This window comes from Solanum pennellii, chromosome 4, assembly GCF_001406875.1.
Source record: "Solanum pennellii chromosome 4, SPENNV200".
NCBI classification, from domain to species: Eukaryota; Viridiplantae; Streptophyta; class Magnoliopsida; order Solanales; family Solanaceae; genus Solanum; species Solanum pennellii.
This window is the reverse complement of record NC_028640.1, coordinates 4,755,862-4,777,371: the sequence shown is the minus strand read 5'-3', so window position 1 is coordinate 4,777,371 and position 21,510 is coordinate 4,755,862. Positions and strand designations below refer to the sequence as shown.

Sequence of the window (21,510 nt, the reverse complement as noted above, 5' to 3'; positions counted from 1 at the left end):
TCAAGATTTGATATTTATCAGTAATGTAGGGATATTATAACTAGATCTTTTTAAACTTGATTTATTCAATATAGAGTATAAATTATAATTTGATTTTTGTTTTATTGTGCAAACTCCTCTCTATTGTACGTCTATAATCGAATATTTTTCTTGGGACTAATTTACAAAATTATTTCTATCGAATCGTTTAGTTTGCGTTGATTATTGTTGATATATTGTATCATCAGATTTATGATTCATTTTATTTATTAGATTTTCAATTAAATATGTATATAAATATATTATAAATATACAATATTTCAGTAAAAATTAGTAAATTTGTCTGAATTTATATGTAATATTATAATTAATAACAATAATAATTATTTATTTAATATAAATAAGAGTTGAAGAAATAAAACATACGTTATAAATATTTTTTTTGAAAGGCCCCTTTCAAATAAAACAGATCAAAATAAGTATGAGGATAATGAAAGTCATATATAAATTTGTTGGAATATGCATAACATAATTGGTTTAGATTAGGGATAATTAGTTTGGGAAATTTTAGGTTAAGAAAAGTGTGATATTATTTATTGTGCAAAAGGGGAAGAATGTGATTTATCATCAATATAATAAAAATAAGTAGACGTAATCAATAAAGATTACGGTGAAATGATAAAATTATATATATTTCATTAAATATTTTGAAGTAGAGTTTTTATAATTATTTTTTAAAAATATAATTCTAAATTAATTGAATTTTAAAGTATAGTTTGAATATAAAATATATAATAAAAACGGTAAAATATATTATTAAAATAAATAATTTTTCGAGCTGAGACTTAAATTAAATCATAAATATTATAAATCTCTCTTCTTTTTTAATCTACGGAGGATAAGATTTTAATAGCTCTTTTAAATTATTAGATTCTAAACTATTAATTATGATATATATATACTAAGTACATTTCTTAAATAAGTATAAATTTTATTCAAAATTTAATAGGCATAATGCATGCATAAATATGTTAATCAAATTTTAAATAATATCAATCAACGACAATTTTAAATGTCAAGTTATATTTATTTTATGTATTATACTATAAGTAACTTTAAACACAATTCAACTATTATTTTTCAAATTATGTGGTTAACAAATTATGATGAGATGATTTTTTTTTTTATTAAAACTACTACTCTACTACTACACAAGTCAACTGAGAAATTAGTTACTGCCTACAATAGTAAGTAATTTTTCCGTTTCAAAAATATTGATCTAATTTAATTTAAAACATAATTTAAGGGAAATAAAATAAAATTTTTTAATTTTATGGTCTAATTTAAAGTTATGTTAATGTACCAAATATCTTTTAATTTTGTGATCTTAAACATATCGCATGAAAAGTTAAAATTAGAGTGTTGTCAAAAAAGAAAATAGATCGTTCTTTTTTAAACAGACTAAAAAGGAAATACAGTTTTTTTTTAAATGGAGGGAGTAATAAAAAAAAGTACGTAACAAATAAAAATCATTTCATAGTTGCCGGTAACTTTTTACCTTGTTCTGATTTTTAAAAAATCAAAATTATTTAAATTTTGATTAATATTTTAAAATATATTGTCATTATATTGTTATATATTTGTTATTTAAATTTATTAAAATATATTTTACTTAAATTTATATGACTTATTTTTTTTTATTAATTTTTAAAAAAGACACACATTTATATATTTTGTATTTTCTTCGTCACAATTTATATGATACATTGTCAAATTTCAAAATTCTAACAATTTTATCTTTACTGATCTTTTAAATATTTTGGATTGATAATTACTTTTTAGCGTACTTTATATATACATATAAATTTCATCTTTAAAAAATGAAGACTTTTTGCTTTATTTTTCGATCAAACTTAAATTACGTGATTCTCGAAAAAAAATATCACGTAAATTATAATACAATAATAATTTAATTATTAAATATTTAAATTATCGTTAATAGAATTATTTACGATTACACAAAATTAACAAACGTATATGACTTATTTTATATTACAAATTTTTAAAAAAAAATTCTTAAATTGAGAGAAATATAATACTCTTCGTATAATTTCTCAAACATCTAAATTTAACTCTAAAAAACAATGATTTTAACTAGTGGAAAAAATAAAATATGACAAATATAAATAAAAACATCTAATCAGAAAAAAAGCAATTTCATACTCAAAATATTGTATGAACCGACTTTTAAAAAGAATCATAGAGATGCAACGATATAAATATATCTGATAAAATCTCACTAAGCAAAAAAAAATAAAAAAAAATATATGCATTTTTTATTACTACGTCTTCATAATAAAAAGACTATTTTCGAAAAATCTCCGAACTCCGCTCAAAGCCGTAGAGATAACCTTCATTATTTATATACTCCGTATGATTAAAGTGGTGAATTTAGGCTTTAGCTAAAGAAAAAGTGATGGAGTTTGAGGATCAACAGAAGCAAAGAGATGAAGAAATCGCAGCTGCACCGCGTCACAACGACTCACTCGACAACTCCGAATTAACAACAAAAATGCCGCTGAGTCCTCAACTCGAGCTCGAGCCGTTAACAGCCGTTCAGCTCTGGACAAACAACAAGCCAAAATACAAAGAGTGCCTAAAAAACCACGCCGTCGGTATCGGCGGCCACGCCGTAGACGGCTGCGGCGAGTTTCTCCCCGCTGGCGAAGACGGCTCAATTGATTCACTCAAATGCGCCGCTTGTAACTGTCACCGCAATTTCCACCGGAAAATTGCACCGCCACCTCTCACCGCCGCCGCCACCGGCGGCGGCGAACCAGTTCCGTTTGTTTACCACTCACATAATCAACTACCGACTTACTACAGAACCTTACCGCCACCTTGTGGGTATTTACAGTACCACGTGGCGCCAAATCAGCGGCCGTTAGCTTTGCCGTCGACTTCCGGTGGATATCGTGAGGATCAGGAGGACATTTCCCACCCAAATTATAGCGGAGGTAGTAATTTTTCTAAGCTCAAATTTTTATTTTTTTAGTTCTAATTGGTTCTTTGATATTCATAATAAGGTCCAATTAAATAAAAAAATAATTTTCTAGCAAAAATGATTTCGTACCCATTTTGTTTCCTATAGTGCAAAAAGACACTTAATTAAAAATATAATGTTTAATATAATTTAATTATACGATAGATTTCTTGTTAGAGTTTCGTCTTTTAAATTAGGCAAATTGTATTTATTTTAATTGATAATTTCTAAATTATGCCAATCATAAAAGAGGTGCAAAATGCAACGTTTTAATTAGTGGTAATGTTAGATAAAAATATTTTTATTTACTTGATTATATTTTGAATAGGTTCGAAGAAGCGTTTTCGGACGAAATTTAGCCAAGTACAGAAGGATAAAATGCAAGAGTTGGCTGATAAATTAGGGTGGAGGATACAAAGGGACGATGAAGAATTGGTGCAGCAATTGTGCAATGAGACTGGAATTACAAGGCAAGTGTTCAAAGTTTGGATGCATAACAACAAGCATACACTTGGTAAAAAACCCTAGAACCAAACAAACAAACAAAAAAAAGATCCCATTATTTTTAGGTATTTTTGTTAATATTAATGTTAGATATTGAGTAATTAAGTACTTATTTTGTATTTGGGAAACTATGTATGTTAATTAGCTGATTACAACGATGATATATTCAGTATAATCTCACAAATAAGATATGGAAAATGATAAAATGTATGCAGATAGACCTTATTTCTATCTCGTGAGGTGATGATATACTATTTTCGATGTTTCATATTTCTTAGTGGTAGTAAATTTTAGGCTCTTTTTTTTTTAATTCCACTTCCACTTGTTTACTTGAAAAATAATTGAAGTGCATGTAAAATGGTAGGAATGTTAAATGCAATATTGTATTTTACTTCTTATGTGTGCACAATATATATGTCAAAGGGTAATGACATCGGTTTGAATTTTTTTCATTCTTAATCGGAATAAGTTTTGGTTTGATGGTTTGAAGTCTTTAGAAAGTTTTTTTCTAAAAAAAATTGACATCGTCACCCTCAAAAATAGCTTTAAGTATGTAATACGTGAATCTGAATTTACTTAATCAAAATCAGATCTTTCTTAAATTTGGCCAACATGGCAAATTAAAGTAAGTTCAATTCTTAATTAAAGAAAAGAATGGTTATATATGATGGTTAGTTTGCGAACACCTCAAATCAACGATGGAAGTATTATGTTAAATATCAAATAACTTTATTGATAAAAATTTAAAACTACCTTTTTCTCTTTGAAACTTTTTAATACTCTCATATTAGTAGAGTATTTAAGAGAAAACTTATTACTATTAATATTTTTATGGAAATACACAAGTACTTCCTAAACTATGACTGAATTTTAGAGACACACTTTAATTAAACTAAGGTTTTATTACCCCTTCAAATTTACTTTTTTGGTAATTTTATGTACTTTTTGGCTTACGTGGCATTCAAATATCTTTTACACGCCTTAATTGCGTAGAATTACGAAGTGTACCACGTAAGACAAAAGGTGTACAAAATTTCAAAAAAAATAAGTGTAGAAGGTAATATGACCTTAATTTAATTAAAATATATATCTGAAATTTCGATTATGATATAAAAATACTTGTATATTTTTCAGCATTTTTATTATAAAAGAATAAAAAAATGATTGATTTTGTCATAGGTGAAGGAATTAAGAAAGTAGAATAAGAACAAAAAAATGTTTGATCATTGATGAATGTACATGCAGTTTTCCTAGGGAAGGTAAGAGCTGAAATAAGCATAGTAATAATAGTATTAATTATTTTTCATATTTTATAAATAAAAAATATTCTTGGAAATGAAAATTTTGGAAATTAAATAATCACAATATATTCTAGAAAGTCGATAGATCCAAAGCTTGATTCCATTTTTTTTTTTAAAAATAACTTTAATCTTCTTTTTATTCTCTTTTTTTGCTTCTTCTTCTCGTTCCTTAATAACTTTTTCTTTTTTATATTTTAAAAGAAACATGTGGGCACTACTGCAACATATCAGTAGCATGCATTATAATATTCCTACATAATTTAATTTCTTCTTCTTGTACTTTAGTTGCATGAAAGATCCATATATATTATAATTTGAGTTATTTTTATTTATCGTAGCAGATAATATATAGAATTTTATTTTTAAGATTTTGAGTCTCCTATCATAAAAAAATTATATATATTATAGTTGTAAATGAGTACTTTATTAGTGAATATGTCGTTCAAAAAAATTAATTAAGTTAATGATATATGTAACTTAAACTCAAATATTGAACTAAAGTGATACTAAGTACGTAAGACTTATAATTAAGACAAAATTACTTGCATCCAAATTAAGAGAATCAATTCAATTTAAGGTGATCTTATAACCATCGAATTGTCTTGTTATGAGTCTAACTAATTCAGATGCATACCACATTAATTTTGTTAGAAATAAAATGCTTTTTGTTTGAGATACTTTATTAAAATTTGTCGATAAAAAAATACAAAAGTTGTACGATTTCATTGTTGAAGACTAAGTAGGCGTTTGGACATGTATTTGATATTGCGAGATAAAATTAATATTTGAATATGTGATTTTATGTTGATTTTATCTCATAATTTCATATTGTGAGACGAAATTTCAAATTCTTCAAAAATCATGATTTAAAAGTTTTAAATCGAGATTTGGAATTTTGTCAAATACACAAATTGACTCACAAATTTTTATTTTATCCACATTTGTATCTACTAAGTACTAACCATTTATTTCATATATAAATGCAAATTTATAATTCAATCACAACTTTTAGAATCATTTATATCTCATATAATGATTATTGTCACGAATATAAAATTTATTATTACTTCATCAGTTACTATTTTACTATTTATATTCACCAAATTTATTTACCAATCAAATTGACCATAAGAAATGACTCAAAGTAACAATATTGGTTCGTCCTCTCTGTCATATAATCAAGAAATGTAAGTTCAACCTGAGAAATTTGTTCATACTATGTGAAAAGATTATATTAAAGAAAGTTCAACATTTTTTATTGAATTAAAGTTTAATCGATAAATGTTGTAATTTTTTGGAATGTCTCTATGATAGTATTGTATTATGCATTCTTATAATGTTTTGCTTATTTGTTAAAATTGTATAAAAGATTGAGACAATCCTAATAGTTTTACAACTTATGAATTTTTTATGTTTATGAGAAAACATACAATATAAAATGTCCAAATAACACTTCAATTTCATCTCATGATTTCATATAACACGATCAAACAACACCTAAATGAGAGAAAGACGAATTCAGAATTTAAAGTTAAAAAATTTATTAGTTCACGAGTTCTAAATTATGCATATTCTATAAATTTCTCGACACAGTTATAAAAAAATAATCTAAATTATTAAATTCAATTAAACTCATAATTAAGATACTAGTTCCGCTCCTATATATAATATATGATTATATATCAGATGGTTATTGCCAGTTCCTAATTTTCCCAATCAATTAAGGACCATTTTGTTCATTATTTTTTTCTCGAATATAAACCCAATGAATTGTCAACATCAGGCCAGGACAAGATTCGAGGACTTTCTTATATGGTTTGAGGAATCTTTCTCTTTTCGAATTATATTTTCGAAACGCGAGTTAAGTTTAAAGTTCATTTAGTAAATATAATTTTGAATATTTAAGAAATTATAAACATAATTTTAATTCATGAACGTACATGCTTTAGTCTGTACGTTAAATATTTAAATATCAAATATGTGTGAGCGATAAGAATGTCCCTTATCTGACCTAGATATGTAAAATCGATCTCCAGATTCTTAATTATATAATTTGGATATTTAGATTATCCTTCCTTTTTTTGAGTTATCTTTCGTTTTAACTTAATTGAACCCTAGTCATGTGAGGATTGTGAATATACTCACGGTCCACGATTGTACACACGGCTCTAGTCCGGACGTGACCTACATGCTTAACTCCTTATATAACTTTTATTTTTTGAACTAGCTTTTGAGATGCGAGTTAAATCAATCTAAAATCACAAATAATTTCCATGTACATGTGCTCTTACATGTCCTTGATTAAATACTAAAGTAGAAGACAACAAATAAGAGTACAAAAAAGCTATAAAGAGGCAGAAAATAATTGTGTAGTATACAAGTTAGCAAGAATTGCAGAACTGCAAAAACAAAAAGTCCTTTAAAGCACTGACGGAATTCATGTGATCCCTTAAAACATGTATAGCCAACTCGGATTGAAAGACATATGACTAGACAATATGTTCCATCACAAATAATTCCGAGGTGTTTACGTCAAATCAATAAATATTACATGCAGACTAATATTTATATTCAAGAGTTTAACTAATAGTTATCGACAATGTAAATGTATTTTATAGTTATAACAAATAATCTGTCTTATTTCTAGATTAAAAATTTTATGTTTGAAAATTTTCTATTGATAATTTTATTCAAATATCTTTCTAATACGTATTGCAGGATAAAATATGTAAGGATATTTCATGAAATTATTTATCTCATTTTCTTCATATGAGATTAATAGCTAGCAATTCCATTTTCTTTTTTAGATAGACGGTGGGGTAAAATAATTTTGAAATTAGCTATAAACTTCAAATCACATATGAGATAAAGTTAATTTTAATTTCGAAATTGTTATCCTTATTCATATGCACCGAACGATTAGAATAGAAGGTTAGTAGTTCGAAGTGTGGAAGTGTCTATACTAGTAGGTACACAAGAATGCATTGTCTTGAAATTGATCGTAGTATCAATCTTATTAATTTTTGTGCTTTGATTTTTGTTATTATATGTTTCATATAGTTTGATTATATTATTATATTGTTATTATATTGTTTTGCTAATATATTTTTTTTGTTACTATTTATTGTTTCATGTATTTCTATTGCCTTTTTTTTTCTTGGACGGTTTGTTTTGAACTAAGGATGAGAGAATTATTGAGAATATCCCTAATTAACTTGATGCAAATTATTAGTTTCGTCTCTGAACTATTGACAGTTTTAAAAACACATTTTTACTTGATTAATTGAACTTAAATACACTTCTAATCTTTCAACATGAGTGAACTACACCCTAAAAATTCTCACAAGTTTTAGAGGTGTGATTTCAACGCTTCCTTCAACTTTTTAAGTTTCGTGCTCCTACAAGACTTCGAAACCACTAATTATGTCATGTGACAGATTGAATATGCCTTTATAGTCTAAGCTTAGTTCATCAAGTAGAAAACTGTTCTTAAGGTTATTCGAAAACAAAACTAATAATATATGTCAAGTTCGACAGTATTTTCAATACTTCTCTCACTAAAAATCTGTCAAATAATAATTTCTTCATCTATAAAACTTGAATAAGATCTACGTATAATCTACCATGTTCCGATCTTTTAAGACTACACTAATAATGTTTGTTATCCAACTTCCAAGTACCAAACACCCTCCCCCACTGCCACCAGTACCTACCCTGCTATTAGGGTTTGCACTTTGCAGACTCACAAATTACAATTTTTCAGTATTTATGTGTTATTGTCAGCTGGAAGGAAACCAATTATACAAGGCATATATTTCTGTATTTGGAATTGTTGAAACAGAGAGAAAATCACATCACTTCTTTTTTATTGTTAACTCACTATCCCCCCCNGGGCTCCTATATTATTAGTTGTTTCCAATAATTAAAAAGATAATTACTATATATAAAAAAATTAAAATAGTTATATTTTGTTTTATTGTACTTACAATTGATTCTTTTTTTAAAAGTGTAAATTAAGTTTAGAAATATAATTTTTGAGGAGTATTTTTTTGGTTTCTGATTTTTAATGAAAAGTAGATAAAATAAATATTCACTCTCTCCGCATTTTATGTGTACTCTTTGATTTGATATGATGCTTAAATAAAAAAAGAATGACTTTTGAAATTTTTTAGATATTTATATAGTTATAAATTATTTTATAAAAGATAAAAATGAATTTCAAAGTAAAATTATTTTTAATTATAATAAAATAATATCTTTTCTTGTGATCAATTTTAAAAGAAAAATATAAAATAAAATAAGACGAAGGGAAATACTAAGTAAAGTAATATAAATAAAAAAGACTATTTTTTTTTAGATATAATGCACAAGTACCCCTCAACCTATGTCCGAAATTTTAGAGACACTTATACTATACTAAGGTCCTATTACCCCTCTGAACTTATTTTATTAATAATTTTCTACCCCTTTTTGACCTACGTGGCACTATTTTATGGGCTCAACGCTGGTTGATTTTTTTTTCAAGCTAGTGCCATGTAGGCCGAAAAGGGATAGAAAATTACTTATAAAATAAGTTTAGGGGAAATAGGACCTTAGTATAGTATAAGTGTCTCTGAAATTCCGAATATAAATTGAGGCGTTACTCGTATATTTTCTCTTCTAGGTAATGATGTTAAGTCATCATACTTCAACCCTCTTCACTTCAATAATTACTATTTTTCTCTTTTTCTTTTCCCCTCTTTTCTTGTGCTTGATTTACTCTCTTTCACTTTAACTTACATATCGTATTTATTATTTTTATATGCAAACATAAAACTTCCATAAATTTACGGTATTAAATATTTGAAATAAGCTTATAATAACCTAAATATTATAACATGCTTAAATAGTTACCAACTTTATACGTTATATAATTAAAAAATTATTATAACATATGTCTTATATCAACATATCTTTCTTTTAACGACATGCCTAATTAAACTAGTTGAAGGGAGGATTTGAAATTTAAAATTTAAGGATTTTGGCGTTTATTCACTTGCCATAGAATCCACAAACTATTTATGCTAATAAGTTCATAAGTGTATTATATGCGATAGAGCTAGGTCATAAGTGGGGAATTGATCCCTAGTCTTCTAGATAAATAACATAACCTTTAATTAAGTGTGTCTTTTTTTCTTCTTATAGTATGAATGCTCACAAATAATATACATAAAATATTTAGTTTTGCAGAGAACATGTCTCCCAAATTTTTCCTGTAAATTATCTATTGCGATAACAATAACAATAACAAGCTAGATAATAAAATAGACGAAGTGACTATTCAAGTAATGTACTCCAAATTAATGTGAACATGAGTTGTTGGGGGCATGTGAAGGCAACAATAAAATGCTTAGGGTATATAAAGATGACTTCATTGAAGTAGGTTTTGACCCCACTTTATACATGGTGTGTAGTAAATGAGTGCTAAAAGTAGGATGCAGTGAAAAATGCTTTCCTCCATTAGCCCTCCACCTTGCACACATACATAAAAACTACTTCTCTCCTCCCATTTTACGTGACAATATTTGATCCGATACGGAATTTAAGAAATAATGAAGATTTTGAAATGTTTATCAAATTGCCCTTCAAAAAAGTAAACTCACCTTTCTCTCTCCTCATAAATGTATTAGAGTACTTAAGCGAAACCAACCGGAGTAAAAGAGAAATTGTACCTTTAAATATTTACCATATAAGAAAATGTGACATTTTTTTTGGAACTGACCAAAGAGGAGATGGTGTCACGTAAAATGGAACGGGAGGAGTAATCTTTTCTTTGACATTTTAACACTATACCCACAAAAATGAACATCCTAGTTTGATTTATCATTACTTTATAGTTTGATGTGAATTTGAATCTTACATTTCAATCAACTAAAGTAAACCTAAGATATCATGGTTCTCAATTCACTGAGTCACCCCCCCTCGACTATAGAAACACTATAGTGATCAATTGTAGACAGCACAAGTATGAGTTATGACAAGAGGAGAAACACTATAGTGATCAATTGTAGACAGCACAAGTATGAGTTATGACAAGAGGAAAGAGAGAGAGAAAGGCAAACACAACCTTTAACGTAACACAACAAAAGGTGTAGGTGCTATTATAATGTGCTTCACATTCTAAAGCTCGTTAAACCGATAATATGTTTTAATCAATCACAGTTTATACAATACAACAGAGACTAGAGACGGAAGCAAGTCATACCATAGAATCCAAATTCACTACCGTTCTTTCTTACCATATTTTTCTTCAGTATCTTTAATGGCAACCAGATGGAACGAACTTAAGGGAAGTCTAACTTTCTGTATAATGAATCACACCCTCTCAGGTAACGCGTTTTAAGACCAACAACAGACTCACACGGAATGTAAGTTGCGTGCTTGTAATGCCTCCTGCAGGCAATTCACTGCACCACTGTAATTTAGAAACCCCATAAACCAAAATTCATGGTTATCGACTGATATAGTCTGGACATATTTTTCAGATGGATTAGTCCTGCTTGATGAAGAATTAATTGCCTTGAGCTGGTGTAATGGGATAACTACCTGCAGATACCATGGTAAACAGAGCGGAATGTGAGTACAAACATAATTTCTCAGATGAGTAAATTTCGTATAAGATTGAAGATATAAGGAAACCTTACAGAACTATTTACAGATACATATGTCCATTGTTTAAATGAACTAACACTTAATGAATGAGACATGAATGCACAAAAGTAACATAGCTTAGAGTTCCAATCGCCTAAGATTAAAACTGGTGCAGGAAGGAAACATCCAAGGTGCTTAACTGATTGTAATACTTGATATCAAATGAACCAAATAGAAAATAAAATGGTTACAAATGACACAAAAGAAGAGAGAGTTCATCAAATATTAAAGGAGATATGCAAAAAGAGGAAATAGATGTGTGAACACTAATGAATTGACTCTCTGATACACAAACCATGAGTGGAAACAGCTTTTGCAAGAGCTACCAATAGAGAATTTTTCACATCCCAACCACTGTATTTGTGGCTTCGCGACCAAAGTTTTGCCATCTCCATGCTACCTACATCTTCAAATTAATCATGGCAATCAAACACTATATAGTGCAATAGATGACTTGGGCACTCCAGACTATCTAGATTTTCTAAAGTGTTTAAGAGTACAATCTTCCCAAGAAAGAGCTGCGGTCAAGAAGAAGAAAGTGAACATTTGCTACACAAGTATTTAGCGTGGGTTAAAGGACAAGTTTGAGGATATTTTCTTTTACTGAACTCAGGGAAGAGGAGGTTATCCTGATGCACAGTGAGGCAGGTCAAGTCAAAATAACATGAACTAGGTAGCACGGTGACACAACTATAATGGATAACAAAAACCCTCCACTCATGAATACTCAATTATTTGAGACTGAAAGATTTCTTGTAAGTAATCAGCGAGATATTATTAAAGATGCTATGTCTGTCGAGGATACAATAATGTCTGTAACTCTGCTCACTGAATGCAAAATAAGAACTCTGTAAATACCAAATTCATTTGCATGGTTATCATATAAGTTTCAAGAATGTGTGTTACTTAAAAGTATATTGGTGGCTCATGTTCAGCAATGTGACTTTGATATATTATTGGGATTACCCAGGAAAAGTTCTCTCTTGAAAATGAAAAGTACGTCCAGATAAATTTTCACATTATAAAATATATAATCAGTTATTCTTTGTAGAAACAAACAATAAACTGGCCTGCAGAATGAAGATGTGAATTCACTGCAAGTAAGTGTTCTTTTTTTTTTATAAGAAAAGGAAATATCGAGAGCAAATGGAACAAAATGCTCTTGAATAACTTTGAGGACAGTAATATGACTAATATCATCCCTAAGCTGCTAACTGTAAACCCCTTAGTTCCAATTACCGCCATTTTGCAGTCCTTTTGCTGCTTGTTTCTTTGTAAACTTGGCCACCAAAAGGGTGAGCGCTAATCATATGATAGAATAAAGGCAGATTAATGAATTATCTCGTTCGAACTATCTACAGAGAAGCAGCATGTGACCCCTTTTTGCTTTCATCGCCTCATCAATACTGCATCCTCTCCAATTTCTAACCAAACCTCCCAACCCACTCTGTCATCCCTCCACCTTCCATAGAGCCCCTATTGGACCCACTTTCATCTTCCCAAACCATCTTTTCCCCTCCGAAACCTAGTAAGACACTCACATGCAATAACAGTTATTTCCCCTTTCCAAGGTAGGAGGTAGCAGACACCCAATGGAACAGTCGAGGTGCGAGAAGCTGCATGGACGCCACCCTCATAAATTGAAAAAAGCAAGAGACACAAGATCCATGAAAATGGGTAGAATGAATCCTCTGACCCTAACTGATGGTTCTCGTGGCTTCTGAATTGGCAAGAAATCACTAATTGCATGTAGGCTTCTCGTTCTCCAATTAATTTTCAACCAATTTGTTAATGAGAGTAGATGATGACGACTAGTGTGTGCAATAGGAAAATAAGCTGCACTCTAGGTTATTTGGACCAGTGAATAATATGATTCATAAACATGTGACAACAATATATTTTCAAGACCCAAGTGGTGCCAGTACAATGACTGGAAAGTGAAGCTGGGAGACATAAGTGGATTACAAGTTGCAACACGAGAAAAGTATGGTGAGTAAATTATTCTGATCCATGCTGGAGAAATATCGAACCTATAGCCATGATTGACATCCCATTTACAGATCATCACTGTGTAAGCACGAAGGTATCCTTCGAGCCTGATTGGATTGGCTTACTTAAGTAGCTTTTAAGCACTTACTATATTCAGAATTACCTCAAAGTCCAAGTTTCTTGCATCATATTATTAACCATATGACATAAATTTTCAGGCAGATACATTGAACATAAACAGCACCATATTTTGTGCGACAAACACCAACTAGAAGAGACAGGTTAAGTAAAATAAATCATGCTTGCTCATCCTTTAATCCAGGAAGGGATGACCATCAATTTTAGCATCCACATTTTCCGCTGGTTATAGAAAACCTACACAAGGTGGTATTAAGTGGCATTCTCCCCTCTAATAATTACCTCTCAGTTTAGCAGTAAGTACTGAAAAGGCTGTATTATGACAGTTACCAGTGCTACTAATGGCTAACAGATAATTTATGGAGTCTGAGAGATAACTAATATAGACAGAACACTCTCGGTGCTTCAAGTACTGAAAGACAGTCTAACATACCTTATAATAGCTCCATTCAGTCTTATCTTCGGCTTTATAGGAGAGAGGGTTATCACTACAGAAGGCAAGCTTAGCTGTGGAGACATATAATACTCCCATAACTGGACCAGCTGATGTGGACAGGTAACATGCAAATGAATTCTGAAGTTGCTCCTCAGGAACAGTCTCAAATGTTTGCCGAAATATCTTATCATAGCCACCTTCTGCCAGAACCTTCGTTCCCTGAGCAATTCTTCCCAAGGCGGCATCAGCAAGACTAGGGCCCGTTTTCACTATATCAGCCAAAGAAAGTAACACAGTTATTGTATGAATATATTTTTCTTTTTTTGGTTAAGGGGTGAGTGGGTGAGACAGGAAGATAACTTCATTTAAATGGTTATTGTATATGGCATAATATAATAACTATAAACAAAGCTTGCAAAATAGGAAACACATTAGAATTAAGACATATAATCCTGTCTGTAGCCTTCACACTCTCACCTCGAACAAAGGAAATTAAAAGGTTAAGCTATTAATATCCTATATAGGAAGTAGCCACAAGAGAGAAAAATAAGTAGACTGAACTGGCACAGAAGGGGGAGAATACTGCACTTTTGAAATTCAAATCATACATATATATTGCTCTATGTAACAAAAGGCTTAGCTAGAAGGCATTTAGAAGGATCATATCCTCAACATAAACTCACATGGAGTTGCACCAAAGTCGGTGCCGGCTCCTGAGAGGTGCTAAACATTGAGGTATCACTCATCACTGTGTAAATGACTTAATAAGAAGTCCACATAGAGGATGTGCATGTGAAAGACTTCCTAAACTACATTTTAAGTAAAAGTGAATAGAATATTTTTTGGTAAATGACTTGTGAATCACACGCACATTATCTCCAGTGAAGATGTGAAAAAATTCTGCCAGTACTGTAAGAATGGAGTAGCATTAAGCTTTACAGAATTGAGCCAGTGATACATATAGAAGTCTCTTGTTAGACAAAACCTCTTACTTACGACTCATAGTAATACTATTTTTTGTGTGTGATGAGAAAAAACCTCCTACTTACAAAAAAAAAGATCCCAAAACATCTCATCCATAAGTCCCACTGTGGTTCTTTCCCATTTTGATCCTTTGTTGACTCGAAATTACTCTAACCCCAACTTCACCACACATTCATAGAACCTTTTTTTGTTCCTTCCATTTTTGTGGGGTAGTTCTTTTACACATGCATATCGCTGCTCAAGTATATCCTTATTTGGTGTTATTTTTATCATACTGCACCCATACTTGTCTTCGTGTTGTAAGAACCAACTTCTTAATAGAAATAACTAGAGTACGATAACAGTAACTGAATTTTGAGAAAGTAACATTTTCTGATTTCTCCGTGTATTCCAAGGATAGCCAAAATGAAGAGAATCACAGATAATTCCATCTCAAAAGAAGAGAAGAGAATCACAGATGACGTTCAAGTGAGAGTCTTAGAAAGCATAGGAACTGGAATATGGAATTCTCGACTATTAGCATGAAATATGTTACTCAAGTACAGCTTATGTGCACTATACTAAATCCAAGTTTAAATCTATGAATATAAAATAAAGCCTTAACTTTCTTTGAAGGCCCATTCTAAGTGCTCTGCTAGCTTTCCACAAGTTACAATCTTTCTTTCTTTTTTTTTTTTTGTGAAACTGGTAATGTCAACAAGTTACAATTTTTTCGAGCTTGAGGGAGCTATGTTTCATATGCATCATCTAATCAAGATAAATTTCAGAACAATATAATCTCAAGTTCATTTTATCATGCTCCAAGACTAGGGGATTCTCCACTCCAAAGCTATGGCCACAATTAATTGTAACTTGCGTTACACTGCTTGTTAATTGTGAAAAGTGGAAGCATAGGACTGCAGTAAAATTAAAATATTTCAAATGCCTTTTCACTCATCCGATACTTAAAAATTCACATCAGTTCTTTTTTGTGCCACTAGGACAAGTTTTCTCTTACTAAATGCCTAAACAAACAAGGTCTATGTCATCTCTTTAGTTCTTCCACAGATTCATCCATAGGAGGAGAAATAATACATAAGTATGGAGGACCACAATACATTACCGTCTACACCTCTTTTCAAACTAACACATACACACAACTCAGAGATCCCCATAAAATGAAAGAGGAAAGACTTACAGTGTTGCCATGTGTTGCCAGCAAAATCCTCAGCTTTCTTAGTTGCTTCACCAACCTTCTTCCCCCATCTACCAAGCACACCTTTGACGCTCTCCATTGTGTCTGTTAAGCATGTTATAACATTGCGTTACTTTCAATCATTCCTCCCTCAAATTATGTTCTTTTGCGAGACATTCTAACTTTTAAAGGCTCTCAAATCAAACTTGTTCTTGCAAATGAACATACTAAACTTCACATCAACCATCCAATTCAAATGAACAGTTTGCTCCGAAGCAAAGTGTTCTAATTAACATTTTGAGAGCTAAAAGATTGCTCAATTTTACGAAATTTCAGAGTTGTCAAGTCGAATTCTAATTGAGTTTGCGAATTTAAAAAACAATCCGAGATCGTTTCACACCTTAGGATGCTTAAACCTCTGCGCTATCTGTTCCTGTTCTGTTCAAAACCCTTACCAAAGGCGATAACTATATAGAGAAGGGTTTCGCACATCTTTTAAGCAAATAGAAATTAGATCTCTATCTTCACACAAAGAAAGAAAAAAAATCGACTGACCTTTCACATTGAAGGAAGACGAATTGTTTACAGGAGCAGGAGTATAAGCCACATAAGGATTCAATCCACGGTCATCAGAAGGCATAGATCTCGGCGCCGGCGATTCCGCTACCAATTCCTCGCTCCAGCTCACCGATTTCCTCGACTTCATCGAACCATTCTCCGATTTGCTACTCTCATTGATAACAGGTGTTTTATCCAGCTGTTGAAGTTGCTCTACATCGGATCTCGGATCCGATTTCATAACTCGATCCGACTCCTGACCCGAACTCTTCTGCTCCGTCTCTATCTCTACTACTTTCTTCGCCGCATTCTCTTCTACACCGTTTGACTGCTCCATAAAAGAGAAGCGGTTTCCTCGCCGGTAACTTTTCAACGTTGAGTTATTTCAGCCGTGACGGCGGTGGGTACCTCGGGGAAAAACAACGACTTATGATGTTGAAATATGTGATTTTCAGATAATCATTGCAGGTTTTATTACGTCGACGGTATTACCGGTTATGCCGGTCATATCCGTACGACGTAGCAGTGAGTGGGTGACCGGCTTATTTAAAGCGGGAAGACGCAATATGACAGTTTTGTGTTCACACGTAGGATTTCGCATGGGAAAAAGCGAACAGCTGGGCCCCACTGTAGCCAGAATTCAAATTCTTTTCTTCTTATACAGTCCTTTGTTATTTTTGCTTCGTCACAGATAAATTATATACCTTAAATAAGTCATTTATATACCTTAAATAAGTCGATACAGAAGAAGTAAGATCGCGTTTAGGCATGTTCTCCAAGCTTTACTCGTAAGATTATATAATATGTATATTCACTCGCAAGAGTTATATAATACATATATTGTTGTGTTGATATTGACAAAAATAAAATAAGGATTGACTTGTTGGCTAAGTATACAAAACTTGTTGGTTCGTATCTTTTGATATGATATGATCTACTATTGACTTCTTTTATCATTGCTCAAATCTCAATATTCTGATATTTCCTGCTTTTTCCCCTTGCGTTATTTTTGTGTAATTTTCAGGGTTATCAAATGATAATTCATGCATAATCTTGATATCACACTTCATAATAGGTTTGAACATGAGTTTTAAACAAAACCTTCCGTTCAGTGTGTAAATCAAGGCCTATTTGAGAAGTTTTTGACTATGCAGTCAATACTACTACAACAATGCCTCAACCTCTCGAAGCGGCTATATAAATCTTCATTTCCTCATTTAAGCTCATATCTTGTCTAAAACCAACATATGCTTTTGTCATTGATGATTAAATACGAACTGCAGAACTAGACACAATATAGATTCTTGCTGAAAACCAAAAAAAAAGTTGACTGGGATGTATAATCTCTACTTTCATCCTTGATATCCAGCTGCACATGTTGAGCCTGTATTAGGTATTCATTAGCAAAACTAGATCAATCTTCACTATCAGAGCTGGCCTCATCAGAACTATAATCGCTACTATCATCCTCAATATCAAGCTGCACGTGCCGAACTTGAATTGGTTCTGGCATTCTAGGCAATCCTGCAGGAGGTACTGCTTGTCCTGGTGCTTCCTCGACCTTTGATGCAAGTGAAAGAGAATCCACAGGAGGGAGTGCAATTGGATCGCCAGGCTTCCACCCAGGTGGAGGAAGTGGGAGATCAGTGGGCAACTCGACAGGCATACCAGGTTTCCATCCAGAAGGCACTACGATATTTGAAGGGACAAGGCTCTGAATTGCTGAAAGATTTGCAAGTGGGTTGGTGTCTGCAAGTGGTTCAATGAGTGGCTCAACAATCTTCTTGCCTTCATCTGTTTTAGGTAAACCAACATCAAGATCAGCAAAGATATATAATTGAGATGCACGCAGTTGCTCGTCCTGTGGAGCTGGAGGGAGTGCTCCCCGAAGAGGGGCCTGTCCAGCACCAAATTCAGGTGGTGCAAAAGTAGTGTAACTTATCCTATGAGCATATGACAGTATGTCGGATAATTTCAACTGAGTTGCCACAGTTGTTACTGAAGATTCTTCGGTATCACTTTCCAACTTGGCCTGTTTGGGACGACGGTAATCGGAATAATCATCAACAAGCATGTCAAGAACACGCTCAGCTTCTTTGAGTTTGTTAGCAAAAGCAAGAATTGAAGAATCTTTTGACCTAACTTCGCGGGTGAGTTTTTGCTTCTCGTCTTGAAGATCAAGAATTTCTTGCAGTTCAGCCACTGCTTCAAACAGCTGCGTCTGAAGAGAAGTAAACACAGAGAGGATTTCTTTTGATGATGAAGGGCAGGAATCTTGTGGAACCGGTGCCACAGAAGGCAGAAATGAAGGAAGAGAACCTCGAAAAGCACTAAGCCAATGGGACCGATTAGGTGAGACTTCAAAGAGTCTTGAAGCAAGAGATGCCATTTGAATGAGAAGAGACTGAGCTCGAGAGAGAGGCGGGAGAAGAGGAAGGAGTGTCGATGAGGTGGTAGTGGTAGTTAATATATTTGCCTGTTGATGGGGTTGATGAGGTTGTGACACTTGAGAGGAGAACTTAGGAGCAGTGTTTGGGTTCTGAAGAGACGGTGAACTGGGAGTTGGCAAGCCCAGTCGGGCTGGCGATTGCAAAGGTTGGTGCGGAACATTCTGTAGCATCTTCAGAACACCAGGGTGAAATACTAGAAAAGGCATAAAAGAAATGTCAACAAACAACCTTAGCAAGGAAAGACAAACTAATAAACTATAGAAAGAACAACATCCTTTAATTGAATACACCAAGAGAGGGGGAGAGAGACTAGCAGGGGGAGGGGCAAAGACTTCTCATGACACATGAAAGACGAGAAAAGATTTTGAAAATCACAACTCAAAGTTAATCCATCAAACATGTAAAATAGTTCATATAACGAATATATGAATGAACCAATTTGCATGAAACAATACACTTTAGGACCATGCAATCATTTCCTTATTTAACTAAAAACAAGCACTCTTTGGGAAATTAACCAAATAAGCTTTGCATCAGTATGCAACAACAAAGGAAATTCTGCCAACTTCATGCATGTGTTATAAGAAAAGAATCACTACAATTTATGAGTTACAAAAGAAAAAGCAGAGCAGAAGGAGAAAAAACATAGTCATTAGTAGTACTGAAGTTAACATGCTTGAATTAGAGGGTCGGGTTGGGTGGAGTATTGTCAGCACCAATGAGGTTAAAATACAGGGTCTGGTAGAATTCAACAATGATGTTCACTTGATTTCAACTATTTAATGCCTAACAGAACATTTTGGTAGTCTATTGCCTTCATAAATGTCTCCCCATCTATTGCCTAACCAATAAAGTATAAAAGCACACATACATGACGATCTCATAGGAAAATCGAAAAGATATGTAAAAAGCACGATAAGGGAAAGTTTTTAACTGCTACTGCTAATGCACAATCATGATACATGAACAGATACAGCAGCGGCTCTATTTTCTACCTTGCGACCATTGCAACTTTTAGCCAAGTATTTTTCATTATTAGGACGGACACGATTAAGAAGAGACTTAAATCTATGTCCTGCTATTATCTTCCAGCAAACAGTGAATTGTGGTCCATATAATCACCACAGTAGTTAGTTTCAGTTTTTCAGCTCAACACATGATTTGCCAATAGTCCACTTGTTGAAGAGTATTCCCCATCAAGAAACAAAGTGTTGTAAAAAGATCAAATTATCATAAGTTGGAAGAAAAGTGCATGTGTCATTAGTTGGTACGCCGATTTCTGCAGAATTCTAAAATGTTGAAATATATAACACTCAATCATGGAAAAAAAAACTTCTTGAGATGTTTAAAAGTGTTTGACACCATCCAATTCTATTATCACAAAATTACTAGATACTAGCTTAAACTTGATCATTTCAACCAATAATTTAATATTTGATATAAATCAAATTAACACACTAAACTTCATTGGCAGTCAAAAACTATCACATAAACGGAACGGAAGGTGTAGCGTAAACCCCCAACCCCACCCCGATCAAAGATATCTGATGCCGAACACACTAAAGCAAAGCAGTTTAAACACCTCAACTCAAAACAAAAAAGAAAAAGAAAAACTTTTTTTTCCATTTCATATTTCATTTGCTCAAACAAACAGTAAGTACTGAAACTAAAACAATCGAAGTACGGGAAACTCAAGAATTTCTGCAAAATTCTAAGTTTCTACTATACACTATATAGAATTGCAAAAAAAAAAAAAAACAGGAATGAGAAAACAGAACAAGTAAGAGGCAGAGTAGAAGAAACCTGCGAGAATTGATCGGAAAACGGGCGACGGGGAAATTGAAAAATAGCTAGGGTTTGTGATTTTGAGAAGAAGGCAAATTATTTTCCCCAATTTCTTCAGTCAATCGATTTTACGGTTCAGTAAATACTTCAGTTAAACCGCCGGTTCTCCACCCCTTGGGCAGATGCTAACCCGTAATTTTTATCTTTTGATTTCCTATTCGAGTTCGGTAACCATATTAAAACTCCTATTAAATTCTAATGTAGCGAATAAATAGTACAATAGTTTATATTTGAGGCTTAGGAATATATTTCATTTAGAAAATATTTGTAAAGAAAAAATAAATTAAGTGGGATGGGTTCATTTATTTGGGGTAGAGGGAGGTTGTGAGTCATCTGGGCTACGGATTTTTTCGAATGGGCTGGAACGAATTGAACATAAAGAAGTACAGTGGCGGGTGAAAATCTTCGAGGGTTTGACT

At 32.1% G+C, this 21,510-nt stretch overlaps 3 protein-coding genes across 3 annotated transcripts; 1 reads left to right on the top strand and 2 right to left on the bottom strand.

Annotated features, from left to right (window-relative positions):
• Window positions 1-2,322: 2,322 nt before the first annotated feature.
• Window positions 2,323-3,836, top strand: LOC107016333 (zinc-finger homeodomain protein 2-like). Its single transcript, XM_015216822.2, has 2 exons — window positions 2,323-2,996; window positions 3,351-3,836. Exons 1-2 carry the CDS (start codon window positions 2,456-2,458, stop codon window positions 3,548-3,550), a joined length of 741 nt encoding a protein of 246 aa, XP_015072308.1. The 5' UTR covers window positions 2,323-2,455; the 3' UTR covers window positions 3,551-3,836.
• A 7,081-nt stretch (window positions 3,837-10,917) lies between these two features.
• Window positions 10,918-17,335, bottom strand: LOC107018299 (GLABRA2 expression modulator-like). The gene is made up of 4 exons (XM_015218752.2): window positions 16,794-17,335; window positions 16,242-16,343; window positions 14,078-14,349; window positions 10,918-11,412 (listed from the first exon to the last, which is right to left on the bottom strand). The coding sequence occupies exons 1-4, from the start codon at window positions 17,131-17,133 to the stop codon at window positions 11,224-11,226; spliced, it is 903 nt and encodes a 300-aa protein (XP_015074238.1). The 5' UTR covers window positions 17,134-17,335; the 3' UTR covers window positions 10,918-11,223.
• A 501-nt stretch (window positions 17,336-17,836) lies between these two features.
• LOC107015947 (mediator of RNA polymerase II transcription subunit 4-like) lies at window positions 17,837-21,310 on the bottom strand. The gene is made up of 2 exons (XM_015216399.2): window positions 21,050-21,310; window positions 17,837-19,439 (listed from the first exon to the last, which is right to left on the bottom strand). The coding sequence occupies exon 2, from the start codon at window positions 19,414-19,416 to the stop codon at window positions 18,211-18,213; it is 1,206 nt and encodes a 401-aa protein (XP_015071885.1). The 5' UTR covers window positions 19,417-19,439; window positions 21,050-21,310; the 3' UTR covers window positions 17,837-18,210.
• Between the last annotated feature and the right edge of the window lie 200 nt (window positions 21,311-21,510).

What these genes read in the sequence shown, in the direction of transcription:
- LOC107018299 (XM_015218752.2), bottom strand. Translation starts at nt 17,133, where the DNA reads ATGGAGCAGTCAAACGGTGTAGAAGAGAATGCGGCGAAGAAAGTAGTA. An exon ending in GTCTTCCTTCAATGTGAAAG is followed by an intron (nt 16,344 to 16,793) that starts GTCAGTCGATTT and finishes CATGCTTAACAG; the next exon opens with ACACAATGGAGAGCGTCAAA. An exon ending in CTGAATGGAGCTATTATAAG is followed by an intron (nt 11,413 to 14,077) that starts GTATGTTAGACT and finishes TGGTATCTGCAG; the next exon opens with GTAGTTATCCCATTACACCA.
- LOC107015947 (XM_015216399.2), bottom strand. Translation starts at nt 19,416, where the DNA reads ATGCTACAGAATGTTCCGCACCAACCTTTGCAATCGCCAGCCCGACTG.
- LOC107016333 (XM_015216822.2), top strand. Translation starts at nt 2,456, where the DNA reads ATGGAGTTTGAGGATCAACAGAAGCAAAGAGATGAAGAAATCGCAGCT. An exon ending in CCACCCAAATTATAGCGGAG is followed by an intron (nt 2,997 to 3,350) that starts GTAGTAATTTTT and finishes TATTTTGAATAG; the next exon opens with GTTCGAAGAAGCGTTTTCGG.